We start from the raw sequence: 24,965 nt of genomic DNA, 5'->3' as shown, positions 1-24,965 counted from the left end.
TCTCTCTCTCTCTCTCTCTCTCTCTCACACACACACACACACACACACACACACACACACACTCATGGTGGAGGACCAGAAGGATGGCTCAGTGGTAGACGTGCTTATGTACAGGCCTGATGTCTCAAGTCATTTTTGGATCTCATAAAGTAGCAGGAGAGGACAGAGTTCTGAGCCTCCACACATGGTATAAACCTGCAGTAGATAGATCCATCAGAGATCACCTAAATTACCCAGGGCTTTCTCCCAAAGTCATCCTTGATATATACCATTGTTTCTTTTTTGCAGGGTTGAGGAGTGGGGGGAATGAAGGTATATTTGACTAATAGGTGTTTGTTCACATAAAATCATGAAGTCAGTAGGTGGAGAAGTTGATGGAGTTTTTTAAATTTGGTAATGTAGTTGAATTTTCTATTTTTTAAAAATATCAATTTGAGATTCTTGATTTTTGGATTGTCACTTCTTGTTTCTTGGTCACTTTGTTATTGAGGGATTTGTCTTCCTGCAATTGATTTATTAAGGGCTATTTACATATTGTGGCACTTCCCTTTTGTAAGCCATAGTTTTGTATGGATAGCATTATCATCTATCTTCCACTATACATTTTAGGTGGTTTTTTCACCCGTGGTTGTTTTTCTTTCCTTGTCATTGTAAATGGAATCCAATTTTCAGTTTTATTTTAGTAATGGCATTTTTTGTATTGATTTACACATGTACATTTGGAGACTGGTTTGTCTATTAAAATATCATGTTTCTTTTTAGAAGAGATTCAGCTGACTTTTCTGGGTTTCCTAGGTAACTAATTGTACCATCTATAAATAATTTCTCTTTTCTTACATTTATTTCTCAGACTTCTTTTTTTATTGCTTTATTACAGTGAATCAAAGATACACCATAGGTTTACAAATGTATGCAAATAGCAGGCATCTTTGGGCTCTGGCCACAATATGAAAGGCTCCCAGTGCCTCGCTGCTGATTGGAGAATTGACTGCTAACTTGAGCAGTAAGTTCATTATTTTAAGGAGACATCTATTTCTAGTTTTCAGGTTGGACTCTTAGAAATAATCAGTTTTGAATATTGAATTATATGAATTATATGAAGTAGATTTGGAAGCAAGTCTCAATTTTCTTTCTCTCACCTCGCTCTTTGGCTTATTGATGTAAATATTAATTGATATATTGATGTAACTTGTCATTGATAGAAAAACGAGTATGATTATATCAGAGAATTCTTGCATTTTAGGGGACATATTCAACTCTGTCAAGATATAATGTATTTGTATTTGTCATACTTGGGTTAAAGGTAAAGGGATTTTACATTTGTGTGTGTGTGTGTGTGTGTGTGTGTGTGTGTGTGTGTGAATCTGTCTGTCTGTCTGTCTGTCTGTCTGCCTGTCTTCAACTCCTCCTATGTAATACCCTTCCTCTCAAATTCATGGCTTACTTTCCTTTAGTCATTAATACACACACACACATACACACACACACACACACACACGCACACACACACACATGCATGAACACACACTGAAATATATAACACATCTTGCTTGAATTGTATGCATAGGTGTTACTGGCCAACGACCACTTGGTACTGAGTAATGTAGCAGAGGGCTTGTCCTTGGGGAAGTCTGATTCTCCCTTTTTCAATGTCCATTAATTGCCTGTAGTTCTTTATCTAGGTATGAGGCTTGTGAGATTTCTCCCATCTATGTTGGTAGGTCACTTGGTATTTATTGACACTTTATGTTTTGTTTAGGGGATCACGTTTTTGAGATTTCATTGGTGCACCTTCCCTTATATAGAGAAAATATAATTTAGGGACTGGCTTCCTGGGCCTCTGGCTCCTACAGTCTTTTGGCCTCCTCTTTGGTGATGTTCCATGAACCTGATGATATGGATCGTGGTTGTGGTGGACACATCAACTGGGGCTGAGCAACCCTAATCACTTGTTCTCTACAATTTAAACCCTTGTGGCTTTCTGTTCTCATCTCTATTTGCTACAAAAGGAAGGGCCTTCCATGAGGACTGAGTGCTAGGCTTATCTGTGGGTCCTCACAGCTAAGTATTTAGAATGCAGCTAGCCTTTAATTCAGAATGAACACTGCCTTTAGTACATCTGTGTCCAACTTTTCCAGTAATACTTAAAGCATTTTGGGTACGTTTCATATATTTTGATGTGAAATTATCATTTTCATTTTTAAAATCTATTTATTATGCATGCAGGACTCTGCCTGAATGTATGCCTGCAGGCTAGAAGAGGGCACCAGATCTCATTATAGATGGTTATGAGTCATCATGTGGTTGCTGGGAATTGAACTCAGGACCTCTGGAAGAGCAGCCAATGGTGCTCTTAATCTCTAAGCCATCTCTCTAGCCCCATCATTTACATTTTTAACACATGGTCTCACTACTTAGTTCTGGTGGACCTCAAACTCATAGATGCCTGTCTGCCTCCACCCTCCAAGTGCTAAGATTAAAGCTATGTGCCACCACGTACTACTACCCTGATATATAAACTCTTTAAACAGAACTTTTAGAAGAAATCTTCTATCTTTAAATATATTTCCTTTTGCTGGAAGGGATTGTACTTAAAAGTTGACATCAGATCTCTTATGTCATGGATTGTCTGTGCCCACTTTAAACCCAATGACTATTGTAATAAATATGTGGGAAAACTTCCATTTGCCTTTTGGGACACTCCCCTAAAATGATATGAGCATTGACTTAGAATTTCATTGATTGGAACCTGAGTATTTGTTAAAAACTTAGTCAGGTTTTCACAAAATTTTGCCCTAGTCAAGCCTGTAACATTCTCTAGAAAATGGTCTATTTTCATCTGTATTTTCTCCTTTTGAAGTCTACTCTTACTTTAGTTTTGAATAGCCACTTTGAAAAGCCAATCAGAGAGGGGTGAAGAGGTAGATGAAGGGGAGACTATGCTCATACACAGTACATAGTTATGAAAATGTTCTTATGTAACACAGTGTCATGTGCAGTGAACATTCTTTATGTTATTCAAACTTCAAGCTGGGTGGTGGTGGCACATGCCTTTGATCCCAGCACTCAGGAAGTAAAAGCAGATGGATCTCTGAGGTCAAGGCCAGCCTTGTATATAGAATGAGCTCAAGACAGCCAAGTCTACATAGAGAAACTGTGTCTTGAAAAAAAAATCAAACTTCATTATAATTCCAAAGGCATTTGCATTATAACTGCCTGTGATGGGTATGCAATAAAAGAGTGATGGGATTTTAGAAATCTAGCAGAAAATGGAAATCCACGAAATCCTGCAATCACTAGGCTTTCCCATTTTCTCACCGATGTTCACTATGGGTCTACTGGATGCCATATCCTGTGAGTCTTTCTGCTGAGTCCTGCCTTACTCTTCCTCTACATATAGCATTGCTAGTTCTTTGGAAGTTGATGCTTGTGAAGGGCAGAGTCCAGTGAAATCTGGCATTAACCAAGGATATAGTCTTGAACTTTTTCATAACGAAAGTTACTTCTTGGATCCTCAAGGATGCCAGTGACAATCTACAACTCTACTGTCCTTTTTCATATGATGGAGGAGTGGCTAGGAAGATGTGACGGTTAGTGCTGATAGCCAACCTGACATGATGTGGAATCTAGGAGACAAGTCTCCAGGGACTAGTAAGGAGATTATCTAGGTGAGGTTAATTGAGGTGTGAATGTGTTAATTGGTGTTATAAATCGAATAGCATCTTTCCCTGGGCTTGAAGACTAGATTGACTAAAAAAGGCTGAAGGCATCCGCTGAGCCAAGAGTATTCATTCAGTTGTTCTCGGCTTCCTAACTGGCCAGCTGCTTGCTCCTGCTGCCTTGACTTCCCTGCCATGATGGAAGCCAGGGCAGGATCTCAAGAAGGAACTCAAAAACAGGAAACTATGAAGGAACACTGCTTGTTGGCTTGCTTCCAGACCCATTCTTCACTAGCTTTCTTGTATAGCCCAGGATCCCCCGCCCAGGGGATGAAGCTGCTTATAGTGGGCTGACACTGTCCACATTAACTAACGATCAAGACAATCCCCATAGGGAGCCCACAGACCAAAATGGTCTAGGTAATTCTTCAATAGAATCATTCTTCTCAAGAGGGTCTAGATTAAGTCAATTTAGCAACTAAAGCTAACCAGGACATAGACTAAGACACAAAATCTAGCAGAATTGTGGTATGGGCTCCACTATCAGAGTATGATGCCCTCAAATTGTTTATGGCAGAGCACTTGAATGGTTATAGAAAAGAGTATTTTCTTCTTAGGAACTCAGGTAGCCTCGTCATGAAGCCTCTCAGAAGGTACAGGTGCCAGAAGGCTGGACCTGGATTCAATTGGCTTTGCTTATTTGCAGAGAGTAGTTAGTATTACTAACTGGAGATGTAAACCTCTTGTCTTTTTCAAATCTTGCTCTCAGGAGTCCTCATACTACTCAGCTTTCATGAACAGGTGGAGAATACTGCAAATAAAACAGGGAAAGAAACAAGTGGGTGCAACCAGTGTCTGCTGTGTTTGCTCACTGAGTATCTCCTTATACAGTCTTCTTTCCAAGCTGCAGATGCCAACCCCCTGCCTGCTTTTCCTTGTGCTTAAAATCCTTGTCCCTGGGAAAACCTTCCTGAACTCTGCCCTCTCACCCCTTCTCCTAGTTCCTTCTCAAGGCTGTGGGGCTATGATCAGCATTGTCCCCAGGCATTTTGCTGTCTCTGTTTGACACAGTTATCTTCCCACTTGGACTCTGAACTCTATCATCACTGACCTTGTAATCTTGGATTGTCAATGGGCAGGACCAGATGCTCGGTATAATCTGATAGATTTCGAAATGATCTCATGAGGTTCTGAGCGCATGGAAACTGAGTTCAGGTCCTGCTTATCACCACACATAGGTAGGTGGTCATTGCTCTTGAATATCTGGGCTGTTTGGTAGAAGAAACTTCAGTGCCCCATACACGGAAGAAGAAGTGCTCCAGCATGGTAGACAGGAGCTGCTCCAATCAGCTCGGTGGTTGTGGGAAACAACCACAGCAAAAACATCCTCTGCCCTTCAAGTTTAGGGTAGTAGCCAAAAGCCATCAGCTCGGTGGCCAGGTTGTCTGATGTGCACCCAAACCATCCACTAGGAATTCATTATGAAAATGCACAGCTTGATTCCAGCCAGAGTCAGCATTGCATGTCTAACATGGTAGTGAGAACTTCTTTTCTAGCTCCTTGAGTAATTAAACATATATCAGCAGTGGCCACCCATGGACTGAGCAGTCCACGCAGTACCCAGAATCTTAACGCAACTTGAGAACCACTTTCCTTGGAGTATTTGGTAGGCATGCATCACCTGAGCTAGTATTAGTATTAGATTCTTCCTCTGATCTTAGTTTTTCCTTTTTGCATGCATCTATTTAAGAACAAATGGCCCTCGTGTGTTAGAAGCAGAAGGCCAGGATCTCTTGATGTAAATGCTAGAAAAATAAATCAGAGGAAAGCTAAACAGTGTTACTAAATTCTGGCCAGATTACCATGTCTGCTGGTGTTCTACACCAGAGCACTTTGTGAGAAAGGGTGGGTGGCCAGGGGCTGGGGAGGTCATCAGCATAGTATGCCAAATGGACTCTGTCCTAGTTATAAGGCTGTCAGGGAACTGGAAGGGAAGTAACTTGTTCCCCTCCCTGACTTTAGAGTTTTGGTTTTGTATTGCTTAAGAGCATCTTATAGCCCATTAGTCAGATGGGGCTGGCTCTCTAAGGCATGCTGACAAGGCTGAGTCTCAGGTTTTTCTGATGTTTTCCAGGGCTGAGCCACTGAGCTAGAAAGTATAGGACCAGAGTCTTCTAAGAACTGGAATGTCATCATGGCCCACTGCTTGGGTTGAGTCTGAAGGCTAGAAAGGGCTCAGTTCTAGACTCTGGAGTAGGTAGACATACATGGAGACATACCAAAAAAACCCATGGAGATTTGGTACCCTTGTCAGCGATGGGAATGCTGGGAAAACAATGCAGACCTGAAGATATCATCCTGCCAATGAACATTGACATTTTGTTTTTATATGCTGGACTCCTTGCCCATGTAGAGGTAATTTTCATGCATTCATCATGAGAGCCCCTTCCCTCTCTTCCACATCCACTCAACACATTTATTCAGCATGTGACAGGTCCAAGGGGCTGTGTCCAAGACCTCAGAGGCCAGAAAGCCACATTTTCTTTAGCACCCCGTGTCCAGGTCACACCAGTACACCAGTCCATTGAGCACATGATGGGAAGAAGAATCTTGGTACTTAAAGGACCAGACCAAAGCTCTTGTGTGAGCCTCAGATGGGGATATGTCATGCTGTGAGAATGGTTGGTGATATCTACTGAGACTGAGAACTGGCCTGTCTGTGAAAGTGTGAAAGTGCCCTATTGATTAACTCCACTGTGGCTGGGAAAGGGCAAAGCTTGCAGAAGCCAGTCATGACCAGACTCTGCCTGGTGAGATAGAGCAGGAAGGAAAGCCAACAACCCCGTGAGTCAGGAGACAAAGCAAAGGGCCAGTGTCGCAGGTTACCAGGCTGCCTTAGGGCTGAGCTGGAAGGTTCAGTTATTCTCTGGTGCTCTCTGCCAGCCCCTGGCTCCTGCGAAATCCTGACTACTGACCTTCCTCCAAGCCCGCTTATCTCCCCCCACCCCCTGCAGTTGATGCAAAACAGGAGAAGGTAGAGAATATGCAGACAGATGGGAACCCTGTCACTTGCATGAACCTTTGCAGGTGAGAGAGAAAGCACACAGCACAAAGAGTGGGAGTGACGGCCACAACAACTCTATTCAAAAGTAATGTGAGCAAGGAAGGTGGAAGACTTAGATTCTTCCCCTAGCATGTATATTCTCATGTGTGAGTGCGTGCGTGTGTGCCTCTACATGGGCAAGGAGTCAAGCATATAAAAACAAGATGTCTATGTTCATTAGCAGGATGATATCTTCAGGTCTGCATTGTTTTCCCAGCATTCCCATCGTGTGTGTGTGTGTGTGTGTGTGTGTATGTGTGTGTGTGTGTGTGTGTGTGTGTGTGTGCATGTGCATGCATGCCCATAGCTTACGTGGAAGCCAGAGATCAGCTTCAGGAGTTATGTCTTGGGAGCCATCCACCTTGTATTTGAGGCAGGGTCTCTCCATGGCCTAGAACTTGTCTAGTAGGCTGAGGGCCAGGCAAGACTAAGAGATCTGCCCATTTCCACTTCCCCAGCACCAGGATTACCAGTACATGCCCCTAAACGCAACTGGATTTTTTTTTCATGTGGGTTCTGGGGGTTGAACTCATGTCCTAATGTTTACAGGGCAAGCACTTTAATGATGGAGCCATCTCCCTAGCCCTGAAGGCCTAGGTTTGAGCTGACTGCCAGCGATGTGAGCTCTGGGAAGGGCCAAATTCCTGAAACTCATTGCTCTACTCTGTGTAGAGTAGGTGAACCGATCCTACCTACTGCAGTATCTTTGCCCACCTGTGTGAGATGGCATATAGGGGTACATCCACATGAGATTGCTTTTATGACAGGGGCAACACACCCAGATCCCCAGAGAAAGTCCTGAGAATGTGAGTTGAGCTGGACACTCTGGCTAGAAGTTTTCTGATAAGTGGTGACAATGCCAGATAAACTGAATCTCCCTGTGAGTTACCTCAGGTGGCTCTTGTTTTCCTTTGGGCTAAATTCCCCCTCTTCTTACTTTAAGGGGGCCCCCTAGGCCTGGCTGACCCTTGGAAATGTGTAAGATTCAAGATGAGTGTTCCCTTCATGTGGCTCTGATTTGTGCTGATATAGTCAAGTTGAAGAATATAAATTGCATGATTTCCACAGAAAATCAATGTGAAGATTTCTCTGCTCCCCACCTCACAGTTCTCATGAACAGTAATCTCGAGGACGAACTGTAAAAGTGGAATTAGAGTCTGTGCCAGTGCACAGACCCTGCCTGCTTGTAGCTGTTTCAGTTTTTCCATTTTTCTTCTTGAGAACAGGGAGGGGATTGAAATATTTACAAGAACATCGCTGGCCAGCTAGTGGCAAATATCGCCTGCTGTCTAATAAACTGGGCCTGTGTCTACACGCTATCCCGTAGTAGGATGAAAAAAACGAGAAAGAAGCAGACAGCCTGAAAATACGGGGATTTTTGATGCTGAAGAAGAAATAACTGCATTTGGGTACTTTGATTTTTCATCTAGAAATGCCCTACAGGAGAACAACTTAGAGCAGGCAGTCTCCCAGAGTATGCACATGCAAGGAGAAACCCACCTGGTGCAGCCTATCGATTTGACATATAGTTTCCTAGATGATGGAGACACTCGAACTGCAGTGGGTAGAAGGCACTTCTGAAGTTTGCTAACATGTGAATACCACCCTGGATAATGGTGATCTAAACTTGTGTTTTTCCAGGAGCGCTTCCCCTTTGAATAAGGAGTTATGCAAATATTTGGCTTATGGCAGATACATTTGGATTCTTGTCCCGAACTTTATAACAATTGCATACTGAAACAGGCGACTCTGGCAGGAGCCCCTTATAAACTATGCTTTCTTTAACATATTTTAAAAGCAAATAATTTTGGTATTGCGGTCAGCTGCAGACATCATCTGTGCCTTAGCCAGGATATTATTTGAGAACTGCAAAGCTTGCTAGGTATGACATCCGTATATAAACCATGTGTTAGAAAGATATAAATTCAGTTTTGAAATATTTGTTAGACTGCTCTTGGCTTTCTGTCTGTGCCAAACATGTGTTCTGGTGACAGATGGAGTCGTGTGAGCCCTGAATGAAACACTTGGGTGTGCGTAGACTGTGTCTTACAGCAATTGGGTATAAAAGCCTCTGATTGCCTAGAGGTCTGTTCTTCACCTCTGCCCCCTTTAAATACATCATCATGATTATTCAGTCTTGAATTTTGTGTCATAGAAAAGCTGTCAACCTGTGCTGTGAATTGATGAGTATATTTGAGCCATTCTCATGTTAACTTTATATTTTAAAATTAAAACATTTTCCTGAATGAAGTGTTCTACCTTGTAGGCCTACGAACGTTTCAAGGAAGCCTGGATCTAGGGTTGTCAGGCAAAACAGAAGACATTGTGGAAACACAAAATGCACATGGATACACACACACACACACACACACACACACACACACACACACACACAAACAAATAAATGAAGTAGAAGTTGCACAGGCTGAACTAATACTAAAAAATAAATCATTGTTTTCCCAACATTCAGGTTTAGCTGAGCTCTTATGTTCTAATTTTCTAAATCTGGCGACTTGACCAGGATCCAACTTCTGCTCACTCTCAAACAGAGTGACTGTCATCGCGCCTCCCCCTACCCTCTCAGAGATGAGGGATTAGTGAGCTTGGTGATGTCTGTGAGACAGAGACAGAAGAAATCAGTCCAGCTGTCTTGTAGAACAAGGAATATTGAATTAGAACAGAGCTTGAAGGTAGACAAAGCACATGCTCTTACTGGTGGGTCTCAGCTCTCTGGATATATATTCACCTCCTTCGTTTCCCTTCTTGTAGGCAGAGAGGAGACATAAGGGACACTGGAGGGAGGGAGTCCCTCATTAGGCATCTGTCTATCTAAGTGGCCTTTCTCCTCTTCCCCAATCCCCTGATGTCAGAACTCTCCCTATGGAAGCTTTTGGTGACATCTCAGCTGTGGTTGGGATGTCCATCTGCTCAGAGTATGTTTACCTCCAGTCTTCTCTGATAAATGCACTGCTTCCCACAGGCAAAAATGGAAGGGACTCAAGGGAGAGACACTCAGGAGACAGAGGCTCAGGGGAGGCCTCTCCTTCCTCACTCTGCAATGCTAACTTTGAAACGTTTAAAAATTAGTATTGTCATCATTGTTGTTGTATGAGGGAGAAGAAGAAGGAGAAAGAAAGAGAGGGAGAGAGAGAGAACAAACACAATGTATGTGTGGGAGCATTTATGTCACACTGTGCATATAAAGATCAGGGAGTCTAAGCAGTCAGTTCTCACTTTCCATCTTTATGTGGGTTCTGGGGGTCAAACTCAGGTTATCAGACATTTCTGGTAAGTTCCTTCACCTGCTGAGCCATCTCTCAATTCCAGTGCTAACTTTTTAAACATCAATTTGATGTTATTTCTGTTTGTGTGTGCAGGTGTTTTTATGTATACACATGTGTGCTAGTATAAGTGCACATATTGGGGGTGGTGCTGTGAGGATGTGCACATATGCATGGAGGCTAGAGGTCAACCTTGGGTACCATTCCTCAGAAGCCATTCGCCGTACTTTTTGAGGCAAGATCTCTGGGGCACACCAGTTAAGCCAGACCCAGCAAAGGAAATAGGGTACCCCTAGCCACAAATAATCCTTCTGGCTGCATTCCCAGTCCTAGTGAAGGGCAGCCATGGGAGAGTTTACCTCCTTACAAGGTTCCAGTGGTTACCCTAATAATAACCAATAAGCACTCATTGTTTCTATATTTTTTCCCATAGAACTATATAGTGTGGTCAGAGGCTAAGAGAAGAAAAGAGTTAGTGAGCTTGAGGTATTGACAGCGACCTTATCCCAAGGCAGGGAGCCAGGCTGGCATATCAGTGCCCATGCATGGAGAATAAATGACGCATTTAGAGCAACTAGTAAATTATTAGTGTGTACTTTCAATCAAGGCACTGATTCTTAGTTCTTTGGCCTTCATGTTCTGACTGGACACCCATAGCCATCCTTGGGCGGGGCTGGCACTATCTTCTCTGTAAAGAGATCAGAATAAGAGCAGGTATAATGGTGGGGGAAGAATCTTAAAAAGCTTAAAAATTTAAAAGCTTCTAAATTGAGCAACTTTGTTTGCATTTAGAAAACCTTAATGTAAAGCTAAGCAATTATTTGGAGACACCAAATCATGCTGTTTAGTTTGAAAACTGAATACGTGCCAGTCAATGCCATTTAAAAAGAAATGCTCCTAGGTCAAGCCATACGCCTAACCAATACTTGCCAAGTTGAATATATTAGGAGTTCTCTGAACTCAGGACTGGAATTCCATGTTGTAATAGTTTGAGTTGTTCTATTTCACCATCTAAATTAGGATGTTTTTCAAAGTTAACAGAACCAACAGCTAGAAAACCAAAATCATTTTACACACACATCCAGACTGTCTCATCTTTATCATTGATAATCAGGTCCTGGTCCTGTCACTCTGGGTGGTCATCCTCATGACTCCAAGTCCTCCCTCCAAGCTACCTTTGTTTCCCACCCACCTGTCCCCAGTTCATCCCAAGAAAACTATAGGAGTCTCTAGAAGTAAATGCTTCACCGGTGGGAAGGTAGGGAGAGAGGTGTCTCTCCCGCTGCCTTTCCTAATTCAAAAGATAGCTCCTCACAGGGATGTATGAGATGCCTCTCTAAAACCATTACTTATGTTGAAACTCAAAGTGTACTTTTCTCATGAAGGAAAAGAAGTATTCTAAATGGTATCAAAAGTCCCAAGTACATCATGAGTTAATAAGCATTTGAGGGCTGGCCTTAGGAAATCAAGAGGCCTGTAGAAAATGAACTTGAAATGGCTATAATGAACCCATGCTCTCTAAGTTCTGCTCTACTCTTTGGGGGCTTAGTATGCCCTTGGCCAGCATAGCAGGTGGACCCTCTTGAACAGAGAAAGCAAGATCTGGCTCCTAGGATGACAATTTATGTTATGGACCCTTACATGCCTACTCTGATCTTAATTTGGCTCCTGAAGGAAGCCTTCCTGCTGGGTAGATAATGAACCAAATGTTTCAGATGAGGATTCGTGTGGACACAACACTTCTTTCTCATTAAAAATAAGTAAATTGGAATTTTGGCTCGTAAATAAGGCTCATGTAGATTGTGTCCTGTGTATCATCCTGCAAGGGAGCAAACATTGCCACCACCTATCAGAGCGGCGAAGAGGAGTGCCAAGTGTTAGACCTCCACACCTACATCATCACCACCAATAACCAGCCACGGACAGTTTTGATTTGTTCCGTAGATTCTCTGCATGAATATTTGTCTATGCCTGAGAATATAACATGGAACTTGACAGTCAAAGCCTCTGCCCTTAGCTATGCCCAATTTTGATTTAAATGTGAGTCAGCAGAGACAGACAAAAGGGTACAGAGATCAAATAAGTTTGTATCATGATGAATGAATGAGGGAATCGAACAAGATGAAGGGCTAAAGAGAAACTGAGGCTGAGGGGAAGGGTAGCTGCTCTGAGGAGGTTTGGGGACGGGGTCCCATGAAGGTTTGAGAACATAGTCCTCTCCACATGGGGAAGGAGAAATGCAAAGACAGAGATGGTGGGCATCAAAAAGGTAGTGTCTACAGGATAAGGAAGGAAGGTGATACTTGCTGGAGATGGCCTCTCCAGTTTGGTGCAGTCAGCAGAGCATTTCATTTCATTCGGGGTTTCCTGGCCAGCCTGGCTAGCGTAGTCACCATTGTACAGATCGTCATCAGTGTGCCTTTACTGTTTTTACAATCTGTGCTCAACACTGCGTTTGTATCCCAGGAGCAGTCATCCAGACTTCAGATGCTGCTGCTAGGTGGAAAATGTTTCTAGTATGAGTCAGCTTTACGCTGCTTATGTCTCCACACCCAGAATTCAAACTTGGCCTCAGAAAGCCTGCCATGACCTGGACTTTGTCTCCTTTCTATGACCATAGCTTACCCCATTTTAACCACATGGATTTAACCACACTAATTGTGTTCTAAGAACACAATTAGCCCCTTACTGCCTATTCTCATGAAAAACAAACAAACAGACAAACAAACAAATGAAAATGTCCAAACCCCTGGCAGGCATTTTTCTCTTATCCAATGCCTTTCTCTTTTAAGCTTAGAGGGAGAACCTGTATGTGCCTCAAGCAGTCTCAGGCATTGCCAGTTACTCTGCTCTAGTACTTGGTGCTGGGCTCTCAGATATCAGGGCTAGCTTCTCAGAGAACTAAAGTCCATTTAGACCAAGGACTGTATCACTTGGTACATTTTAAACTGGACAGTGTCAGTGTTCACTTAAGTAGTAGTGGTTTTAGAAGTCAGAAAGAGAACAAGAGCTAAACACTCAACTGGACTAGTTGACTTGATAAAACAAAGAGTGTGTCAAAGAAGGCAACCACTCAAGTAGCTTATGGGGAAGTGGTGCTGATATGATCAAAGGATGGAGACAAAATCCTTTTTATTTTTAAGCATGTTCAAAAGGAGGCCACACTGCTGAGAGGACCAAAATCAGCATGCCTAGGAGATAGTTCAGACTGTGCTTGAGTGAGATGGACATATGTGAAGAATACTGATTTGGGATTCATCAGCTTCAGAAATAGAAGTTCTCCATGGGGCAGTAAGAGAGATGGTCAGAAGAAGAGGGCAGGCTAGGGGAGATGGCTTGGCTAGTAAAGTGATGGCCATGTATGGTGGTTTGATTGTGAATGTCCCTCACAGGCTCATTTTATGAACACTTGGTCTCTAGTTGGTGGCACTGTTTGTGGAACCTTTGGGAATTGGATCCTTGCTGGAAGAAGTACATCAGCTGAGGCATTTGTAACCTTGCCTCTACTTTCTGTTTCTTCTCTTTGCTTCCTATATGCAGATGAGATATGCTCAGCCAGCTTACTGCTCCTGTTGCCATGCCATTACGAATAATCCCTCTGGAACCACAAGCCAAAATAAACACTTTGCCTTAGTCATAACGTTCTTTCATATCAACTACTACAGCACACAAGTATAAGGACCCAGTGGTTTCAATACCTAGAACCTATGTAAAAAATGCTAAGATGAGGCCATACTTGTAATCCTGTTACCAGAGAGGCTTATAACCTCAATCAGACCCCTATGGCCTTAGAGTCAGGCTAGCTGACTGACTGAGTCCCAGGCAAATGAGAGAGACCCGACCTCAAAACGCAAGATGATCCCTGTGGAACAGCATCCATAGTTGATTTAAAGACTCCATACACACTTGCACATATGTACAATCACTTTCCTGCACACACATGAACACACACACACACACACACACACACACACACACACACACACATACACACACACACACTGTCCAATATCACATTTTTAAAGAATAGAAGACAAATATGACATCATTAGGTTTTTCTGAAACAGGCATGGGTTTGGCAAACGTGGTGTAAGATACCAGATGGTGGAGCAAGGATGTTAAGGTGTGTCCTTAGATGGTCCAGGGTTGTTGGGGAACACTCTTAGTAGGAGGGAGGATGTTATGGGCCACTCTTAGATGCAGCAAATCTAAGATTCATTAAGCTCTAACAAAGATATTAGGGGCATTCTTAGTTGGAAGAAGGATGTTAGGGAACACTCTTTGCTGGAGCAAGGATGTTAGGAGCATTAATTGGAGGAAGGATGTTAGTAGCATTCTTAATTGGAGGAAGGATGTTAGAGAGCATCCTTACATGGAGTGAAGATGTTAAGGAGTAGTCTTAGAGATGGGGCTTCTTGTAGCTGCATAGTGACTTTCTTATTACTGTGTAATTCATTAAATGCAGTGATTCTTAAACTGTGGGTTGTGACTCCCTTGGGAGTTGTACAATCCTTTCACAGGTGTCACCTAAGACCATCAGAAAGCACAGATATTTACATTATGATTCATAGTATTAGCAACAGTACAGTTATGAAGCAGCAATGAAAATAATTTTGTGGTGAGGGGTCACTAGAACATGAGGAGATGTATTAAAGGGTTGCAGCATTCAGAAGGTTGAGAGCTACTGTTTTAAAGCCTTTCAGTGGAATACACTAGATTCCTCAAATACCTACTCATGTCCTTTTACTATTAATGTCTAAAAATCCTTTCTGGGCTATAAATTTTGATGGTTAGCTCCACTTTCTCACCCGTGTTACTTCTTACAAAGTAGGCTCACAAGAGTTCTGACATCCTTTGTTCCATACCCTCCCCAACCCTCCACAACTTACAAGTAAACAGTTTCTCTTCTTCTAAGAGAAAATGTGATGATGGCATTTGAAATGTAGTCAGCTCTGCTTTTTCAGTTAATCCTGACATTCATTTCTGGGCAACTACAAGAAAAACCTATACAAGCCTCTAGTTCCACCATTTGCCAAATGGGGCTTGTATGAGCCTCCACTGACCAGTCAAAGCTAGAAAGCTAGAAGCTTGTGCTGTGTATTCTCTTCCTTTGCACACACGGGAGACTCATGAGGCCCAACAAGCTACATTTATGTGCAGGGGGGACAATGTGGATTTGGGGCATGAATCCATCTGAAACCTTTACTGGAAGCAATAGTATCTTTTCCTGCATTTCAAGTTGACATCCAAAACATCTCTGTGGGACTGTGATGGCTCCACAGAACTTGATTGCTCTTGTATCTAAATGGGCTCTGCCTTCTTCATGCTCGAGGCTGTGCCTAGTGGTGCCAGGAGAATTGTAGGGCTTGTCATCAGGAGCCCAGATGATAGATACTTTTCCATTTGTTTTTTTCTCCATAATAAAAATAATATGTGCTGATTACAGAAAAATCAGGTCTGTATGAACATAAAGAAGAGAAACATAATGAATTCCTAGTGCCAGTGGCTCAAAGAAAACCAGCAGGAGCATTTGGCTTTTTTCCAAACACTGATCTGAAAGAACAATCTGCCAAACTGAAGGGCATCAGGGTGCCCTTCCACATCCATGACCTCAGGGCATCCAGGTCTCCTTTTATATCTGTGATCCCACAATGGTCTCTTGCCAGTCCTCTTGGTGGATGGTGGTCCTCAGCCACAAGGGATTCATAAAGGATTACAGCCTCAGGAAATTCAGATTTCTTCCCCAAGGTCATATCTATGTGGCATCTCTTCTGGTGTGGGCAGTACTGGGGTTTGAACAAAGTGTCCTGTACATGCGAGAGAAGCACTCAACCATCGAGCTACATCCCTGGTCGAAGGTGCATGTGGGTGTTTCTCACTCACCTATGCCTGGGGTCTGTTTCAGCACCATTTTGTCAATATACCTACATCTCAAAGGTCCTAAAATCAAGTGGCAAGTCTCCCTTCACTTCTTTACTAACTTATAGGCTAAACAAGGACAATAAAAGTTTGTCTTCTGTTCAGCTTTTTGTTTTTCTATTTTCTATAATGCCCTGGAGTCCCTAGAAAGGGCTTCCAATTCCCATCCATGTGCCTTCCCAAACTCTGTCCCTTCCCAAGCCTTGTCAGTGAACCCTTCTGTGCTTAAGCACAGCATCAACATCTACTCTTTCTTCTGAATACATGTCAGTGTGGTAGGAGAAGTGACCAGCAAACATTACAGCTGCCTAGGATCTGGAGCCCCAGTGATATCTGCTGGTGTGTCCAAGCCTTCTTATGTATACTGAGCTCCACCAGAAAATTATTTCTGCAAGATTCAGATTAGATTGTAAAAAGTTTTATGATTGGACTATATTTTATAACAGTTTTTATATTTGTAGAAACATTAAGAAGCTCATACAAATGCTTCCCAGTTACCCTACAGTTACTCCCATTCCCCTACTTCTTACATCAATGTCACATGCATATTTGTTGTAACTCACATACAAGGATAATATTGTCACTATAACATCAAGTTAGATTTGACCTTATTCATGCTTCATTGACTTTTACCCAGTGTGCTTTTCCTGTCTCTGAGCCCATGCAAGAACCCACAGTACATTTAGCTGGCATGCATCCTCGGGTTCTTTCTGCCCGTAGTGGAGTATCTCAGATTGTTCTGGTGTTTTATGACACTTGGCAGTTTTGAAGAACCCTGGTCAGGAACATCGTAGGATGCATCTTTGGGGGATGTATCTGATGATGAGATTGAGTTATATATGGTGTGTGTGTGTGTGTGTGTGTGTGTGTGTGTGTGTACTCGTGGAAATGTGCATGGGTTCATATGAGTGGAAGACGGAAGTCAACTCCAAGTATTATTTCTTAAGATCCACCCACCTTTTTTTAATTTTACTTATTTATGTTTATTGTGTATGTATGGATATTTTGTTGTGTGGGCGTTTTGCCTGCATGTATGTACATGCATCATGTGTATGCAGTGCCTATGAAGATCAGAAGAAGGAGTCATAACCCTTGTAACTAGAGTTACAGATGACTGTGAGCTGTTATGTGGATGTGAGGAATAGAACCCAGGCATACACAAGCTCTTAATAGCTGTATCATATCCTCAGCCTCCACCTTGTTTTTTGAGACAAGTCCTCTCACTAGCCTGGTTAGGTTAGATGACCGGCCATTGCACCCTAGGGATCCTCCTTTCTCTACCACCCCCAACTTGGGATTACAACCAGGCGACACTAGCTCCAGCATTTTTAAGTGAGCTCTGGGGAATCGAACTCACATGCTTGCTTGGCAAGTGCTATCTCCCCAACCCCAAAGTACAGATTTTGTGGAGGAAGTTGGCTCGTGCGACATGCTGTCATATCTTACCAAGGGCATCTTGCACCCACATGGTGCATCCCTGATGATACTGACCTTGATCTTTGGGCTAGGGCAGAGCTTGTTAGTTTCCTCCACTGCAAAGCTGCTCTTTTCAGCTTCCTCTGCCTTAGACTCTTTTGAGGATCTTTAAGTTGTGGTTTTCTTTTTTTTTTAATTGGACTGCTAATTTTCACATAGAGAAGATACAGATGGGATGAAAGGATGCTGCTGTTTTCTTGGTTAAGTTTGAAGATGTAAGTCTGAACAACGAGTGTCTTTGTGTTAATGGGCACATCACCACCCCAGGACTCTGAATCAGAGTCCTAGATGGCTTCTGCCTGATTTGATTTGGGTCTTTGGTATTCAGGGCTAATAAAAATGCTAAATGAGTTTCCAAGGCCTCGACCTGGCTTCTTTTCAGCTTAAGATGACTTCTTCAACTTTTGTTGTTGTTGTTGTTAGACTTTTCTAAAGTCCATCATCACAATTCCGTTTTGACCTCTCCACCTGAGCCTCCCTTCTTAATTCCCTGTTGAGCACTGGTGGGAGTTTTTCTTCGAAGAACTCACTGGGTGATACTTTGCTTCCTCTTGTCTTAACATCCTCACCAGTGTGTCTTCTCACTGCCAACTAAACCTTGACATTTTCCAATTTTTAATATGAACTGGTATTCACAGCAGTAGTTACACAAACACAGCACAAAGTCTAGATGCCCAGATCCTTATATCCTAGACCAAGTTCACACATTGTGGGTTTGTGAAGATCCTCTCCTGCACAACCTCATTTGTGATTGCTTAGTCCTGTGGGATCCCAAGAAGAAAGAGAATGGTCCTAGGAGAATTCCATCCCTCAGAGCAATGGTTCTCAACCTGTGAGTTGCGACCCTTTGGGGGTTGAACGACCTTTTCACAGAGGTCCCCTAAGACCATCAGAAAACACAGATATGTGCATTATGATTTGTAACAGTAGCAAGATTACAATTATGAAGTAGCAACAAAAATAATGTTATGATTGAGGTTGCCACAGCATGAGAAACTGTATTAAAGAGTTGCAGCATTAGGAAGCTTGAGAAACACTGCCTTAGAGGGTAACAATAAAGTTGGAACATAAAGGACAGTTTGGAACTAACTCAGTGGCTCCATGGTAGTGTACTCTACAGCTATGGTATCAGTCCCCATCTCTGGGGAGGTGGAATCTTAGTCACTAGGATGACTTGGTCTTGGTTTGGCAGGCCACGGTGCTCCTTTTGTAAGCGAGGCAAAGGAGGGATTGGGCCAAGCTGGAGCAGGTGTGGCTCAAGCAGAAGCCATGCTCTGGGTGACTTTGGTTGTGGCAGATGGGTCATTTTGGGGGATATCTTATTCGTTATCTTTTCTGTAACATTCAGAGCTATCATTGAAAGGATTCCCTTCTGAGGAGATGGGTTTATAGTCTATAACAGCCTTTTTGACTGCCCCTAATCGGGTCTGAAGATGGCAGAAACTGATGAAATTACAAGCAGAGTACACACACACACACACACACACACACACACACACACACACACACACACACAGAGAGAGAGAGAGAGAGAGAGAGAGAGAGATATGCAGGTACACACATGCACGTAAACACAACGGGGGGGGGACGAGAGTGAGAGTCCATTCTTGCAGAAGATAATTTGCATTAGAAATCAAAGTAGCTACTGTGTTGTTGTTTTAATTTTCTCCATGATGAGGCTGTTATGTACTTACTCTTTATCCACACAGCAAATGGTGTGTTAGGTTTACCCAGGATCAAAGAAGCTGGAAGCTTTTTCCCAGTATGAGCTGCCCACATTTCTTCTTTAGATAACAGTGAGTTTTGTAGATGCCCAAATACAGATTATAAAAAACAAACTGTATACAAACTGTGCATTTTATAAGGTCATATTTTCTGAATGTATGCATCATTCAAGACCTCCTTTTATGGTTTGTCAACAAGATAGCTGCATAAAATACATCCTGATATCTCACAGCTGTGCGTAATTCATCCTGTCTACCCATGCTGCACAAATAAAAATTTTATTTGTATCATCTAAAAGAAATACTAGTGCATAAATACATAAGCAAAGCTCATAAGAAACAGCCTTCTGACCACAGATCCCATGGAGGGGATATTGTGCAACCAATTAAAAAGCCCAGAGACGGCTCCATTATTCCTGTACACAGATAATAAACACTGTGCTCAGCAGATAATACAGTTATGCAACTTCTCCAGAGCCTTGCAAAATGTCTCACAAGCATTGGCCCAGTCTGCCTTCAGATTCTCCTAGGAATATCTAGAAATAAAGTTTCTTTGTGAAGAACTTTGGAGCCAAAAGAGAGCCTTATTTTTGGATTCAGAGCCTGGAAAAAATGTAGGTGAAAGGGGAGAGTGTTTCATGTTGGGCACATTTGGCCCACAGGAAATCCAGTAAGTATCGTTCTCTGCCACCAAGAATGCCCGAGGAACTCGTCCTGAAGGCTAAGAAACTTTTTTCCATTGGGTTTGTTGGGTCTCGGGATGATCAAATCCAAGTTCCCCGCCCACAGACCTTCCTTATGCTCTCAACGTTGAGGTATCTCTCCTGGGAGAGCATGTGGTGATAGCTTGATTAGGAGACCATGCACCATCCCCTTCTATCTAAGACAGCAGCTCAGGTGGACTGTAGAACATGCAAAAGACCTTGCCTCAAGCATCCGAAGGCTGTGGGGAAGTCCTCCAGGTCTTTCTCTGCCATGATTGAGAAACTATGGGGAATTATTTCTGTCTTCTTCTTGCTAGGGTTGGGTCATGAGGAATAGATGATACCAGTGTTAGAGCTCTTCCTCTGTCCAGTTTATCAGGGTCCAGAACAAGTGACTTTACCATCCATCAACTACTTTAACAAACTGACTTGTATTGATAATTTAACTCAAAGCTAGTGCCTTTATGTGGCACAGACCCTAAGTTGCCTGTGCCTACCTTCATGATAGTATGACCTGACTTCAAAGAACTCTACAGTGGCCACAGTCACTTGGAACTTGGCATGGTTTTCAGTGGTGCTGGTGGCTCACAATTCCTGGTATCTTCAAAGGACTTGTACCTAATTCAAGTACCCTACAGGCTGTCTCATAAGTACTCTGCATACTGTGATATGAATCTGCAGGATCTGCCTAACTGGATCAGAACCCACCATGAAGTATGGGTCTCAGGAAGTCCCAGGCAAAGCACTCAGGTGTCACTGAGGTTCCCAGAACAATGCCTTAGGAACTAGCTATGGCTATGCTGCACTTTGGGTGACCATGCCCTAGGCTGGTCACACTCTACCTGTCACAAAAAGAGGATAACATTCACTCTTCTTGGCCGATGTGATCTTCCTTCCACTAGGTCAGGAGAATTCTCATCTGCAGATCTCAACTCATACATTCCCTAAAGCCAACAATATCCCCAAAAGTTTTCTCCTGGCTTTTTCCTCAAGAGTCTCATCTTTAGACACTCCCCTCACCAGTTTTTCCTTGCTATTGACTTTTTCTTGAGGCAATGTTGAATTTGCAGAATAGATTCAAACATGATGCAAGGATGCAGAATGCAGACTGAACTCCTCCCACAGTCTCCTTTCATGGCATGCATGCTACTCTCTAAACCAGCCTTATAGGCTGAGTGTCTCTTCCGATCATGCATGGAACTGGAAGTTAATTTAAAAACTTTTGTCTAAGCTGGGCGGTGGTGGCGCATGTCTTTAACCCCAGCACTTGGGAGGCAGAGGTAGGCGGATTTCTGAGTTCGAGGCCAGCCTGGGCTACAGAGTGAGTTCTAGGACAGCCAGAGCTATACAGAGAAACCCTGTCTCAAAAAACCAAAAAAAAAAAAAAAAAAAAAAAAAAAAAAAAAAAAAAAAGAAAAAAAGAAAAAGAAAAAAGAAAAAAGAAAAAAAACCCTTTTGTCTAGATTCTAGAATATTTTCACATACATACACTTTCACATACTTTGGAGATGGAATTCATGTATAAACACAAAAGTTCGTTTATATTTGTATAAAAGAAAATTTTTAATATATATTGTGTGTGTATGGTAGAAGGTAGGGGTCAAAATTTGGTGTTGCTATTGATTTTTCAAACCCTATTTTTAATGATGGTTCTTAAAAGCTTTAACCTCCCTTCTAGCCCACCACCCAGCAGAGGTAATGGAAAAGAAAGGTTATTAGGATATAGGAGAAGTGGACCTGTTTAGAACTAGTTCTTTGGAGCAAATACCACTGGCTTTGTCAGGAAATCAGCAGTTCAGTTCACAGGTGAGCAGCAGCAGTTCGATCCACTTGCAAACACTTCATGATATACCAGCAGTCTAGTTCAGTGTTGTTGGGATAACAGCCAGGCCTAGGTCCCACAGCAGGAGGGACCAGGATCAGCAGAGATGCCAGGAGAAGTCCTTTGTTATACCTCTTTCAACAAAGTGGAGATCTATGGAGACAGAGACCAAGAAGCATTGCAGAGCTAGCTATGCAAGCAAACAAGCCTCTCTTTGCTGTCTGGTGTGTTCTATTTATATCCCTCCAAACACCACATGTCCTCTATGGGTCTTGCCTCAGTTTAACAAAACTCCACGTGAGTCTGTATCAGCTGACATCACTCTGCCAACTGGCCCAAGTCCGAGAAAGCAGCAAGAAGCTGCCAGCACACCACCAGGAGTTTTTTGGTGTGTTTCTTTCTAAGGAGTTACGACAAATGGAGCTCAACAATGCATGTAAGGGGAACCAATACATGCATGTCATTTCGATATCAAAGAATCCTTCATCACATGTCCTTTCATATACTTACTTTAGCAAAACATTCTTTCGTCTGTTTCTGCTTCAGGAAAACAGTCCTTCATGTATTTGCCCCCGCAAAACATCATCCAACACAAGTGTCTTTCCAAAGACCCCTTAAGTTTCTACTTCAGTTGCATCTCTTCCTTTATTTCTTTCCAAACCATTGTTGTGTTGTCATTGTTGTTGAGATGTTATGATTTTCTTGCTGAGTTCAGAAGTCAACTGATTGGCTAGACTGACTGGCCAGTGAGCTGCAAGGACCTATCTGTGTCTGCCTGCCCTACACGGCCATCCCTTGCTTTCATATGAGTACTGGCAGTCTGAAGTCAGATTCCCCATTCTTGCATGGCAGGCACTTTATGGGCTGAGCCGTCTCCCAGTGCCCACTTATGTTTCACACACTATTTAAACCCATCTTCTGCATATACTTTATCACATTCAGTATTAGAGTACCTGCATCATGACTGTGACATCACTAGGAGGCAGGCACAGACTTTTTCCATTGAGAAGTTTACATCTCAAGTTCAAGCATGTCTGTATTGGGGTGGTTTCAGAGTCTGGATTTCCAGGCTAAGGATGCTCTCCTCGTGTTCATTCTACAGTCTCCGGTCCAAGTATGTCCACCATAGGGTAGTTCCTTCTATGTCCATATGTTAGACATAGGACTGACACTGCTGAGTCTCCTGGGGTGAAGTGTATTTAAGAGACCAGGGTTTCCATACTGCAGATAAAAAACACTAGCCTCAGGTTAACCTAAGTGCTGGCCTAAGTAGACAGAATGGGCTTTCTAAATGGAAGCATCTGAATGACAATGGGACCAGGAATCCTTGTTGGCAAGCCCTTGATGCACAGCCTGCAAGCCCCCTGGAGGCCACCAGATAGAGACACAGGTTGTCAGCATGATGCACTGCATGCAGCAAGAGGGATTTCTGACATCTTCCATCCAGAGATCCCCTTTTTCTTTCTCTCTAGCTTGTGCTCCCCTGATATGTTCAGATGTCACCTCTGACACACAGATTCATCTCTGAGCACTTGTGTTGTCTAGCCACGGCAGTAGTTTCTTTTTTTGATGTAACCAAATTCTTAACAAAAGCAAGTTTTTTGAGTCCACAGTTCAAGGGATTGGTCCATCATGGCGGGAAAGACATGGAGTCAGGAGTCTAAGGCTCCTGGTCCCATTGCATCCACAGTGAGGAAGCCAAAGTTGAATGTTGGTGCTTAGCTCACTGCTTTCTTTTTGTGGCATCTGGAACTCTAGCGATAGGAAGGCATCACTCACTTTAGGGTGGGTCTTTCTACCTCAGCTAACCCAATCATAAGCTCCCTCTCAGACATGCCTCGAGGCTTCTCTCCTAGTTCTAGCTAGCAGTGATGAATATTAGCCATCTCAGCACCTTTGCTCCTCTCCTTCCCTCACCTGACATGTGCCCATGTTCCTTTCTCCCTCTTTCCAAGATGGCCGAGGTACCCAGTACATTTCTCTGCCTCTGAACATGTTCCTGACTTTTCACCCCATGCTACTCAACCATCAGGAGTCTAGAAAGCTTGAGACCAGCTTGAGATTGTTCTGGAAAGGCTAGAGGAGACAGTTAACGTTCCAGTAGTAATCCTTTTGTAACCTGACTATAACTGCAGACTTCCACTTCGAGAATGATAAAACGGTGTGGATTTAGAAGTATTAAGGGAATTGTAAAATGTCTAGGATTAAAATTTCAATACCGTTTGTGCCCCATAAATATGAAGTCTTTAGTAACTTGAAACTGTGTGATTATGACTCAGGTCTGAAAATCATGAATTCTGGCTAGAGAAATGGGAATAACACGTGGGGGAATCTGGTCCCATCCCTCACCTCCAGGCCCATGCTGTGAGCCCACCGAATAGCAAGTGTGTGACCTCATAGGCGAACAAGTCCAGAGAAATCACCATGCTGGCTATGAAAACGATACACCCTCCAGAAGAGAAAATGTTATTCTTTCCATCGGGTTTGCTTATGGAAATGGGGCAGAATTGAACCTGTGGCCTGTCAGCCGCCTCAGACAAGACTCCAAGAGACAAGTGCATTGGATAGCTTTTCAAATGATTTTATTTAAAAATAAATAAGTGAATAAACCAGTCTAGTCTGTCTGAACTGGTAAATTAATTTTATCTATAGAATCACTTACCAGAGCATACAAAATTAGACTTCTTAAGTGCCCAGAGGAGACTTGGCATTGTGTCTAACAGATTCACTGAGACTTAAGTAAATGGATTTAGTCTTAATACAGCTAAGGCCTTGGGACTTTTAATAGAGTTGATCTTAAGTGTACCACTAATTTATCATTTTTAAAAGTCACTGCATGTGCACTGTGGTTGCTAATTTAAAGACTGAATTATATACTTTGCCTGAACTAATAATCCAACATGGATTACAGAAAAATTCAATTTGTTGTCTTTAAGGTACAATATTTTAATGTTGAGATTGACAGAGAATTTATTCGTTCTTAATGCCTCCGGTGATTTAATGAATTCTAGCATTTCCCTGGGCTCTCTCAACTTCCAAGTATTTTCACTGTGTCATTTTTGTAATAAGCTTCTGATGCCAAATTCTCCACCAGAATGAAAACCCAGCTGCTTTTCTTTTGATTCAGGGGTGAGTTCATGGGACCAGAGAGGAGCTTACGAAGTGGCCAGAGCCTCCCTTCTGAGCAAGGACCCTGGGATCTCAAGACAGAGCATCGTGGCCAAGGTCAGATGTTCCTTTCCTTTTCTTTTCTTTCCTTTCCTTTCCTTTCCTTTCC

At 42.7% G+C, this 24,965-nt stretch overlaps 1 protein-coding gene across 1 annotated transcript in view; it reads left to right on the top strand.

The window, feature by feature from the left end:
* Positions 1–24,965, top strand: part of Adam12 (ADAM metallopeptidase domain 12) — a 335,037-nt gene that overhangs the window by 25,760 nt on the left and 284,312 nt on the right. The window contains exon 2 of the mRNA XM_031388629.1: positions 24,816–24,913. Within this exon, the coding sequence (XP_031244489.1) occupies positions 24,816–24,913 (98 nt within the window). The remainder of the gene's footprint in view (positions 1–24,815; positions 24,914–24,965) is intronic.

This window comes from Mastomys coucha, unplaced genomic scaffold (genome assembly GCF_008632895.1).
Source record: "Mastomys coucha isolate ucsf_1 unplaced genomic scaffold, UCSF_Mcou_1 pScaffold21, whole genome shotgun sequence".
Lineage (NCBI taxonomy): Eukaryota > Metazoa > Chordata > Mammalia > Rodentia > Muridae > Mastomys > Mastomys coucha.
The sequence above is the reverse complement of the archived record's forward strand: the minus strand, read 5'-3'. Positions and strand labels throughout refer to the sequence as shown.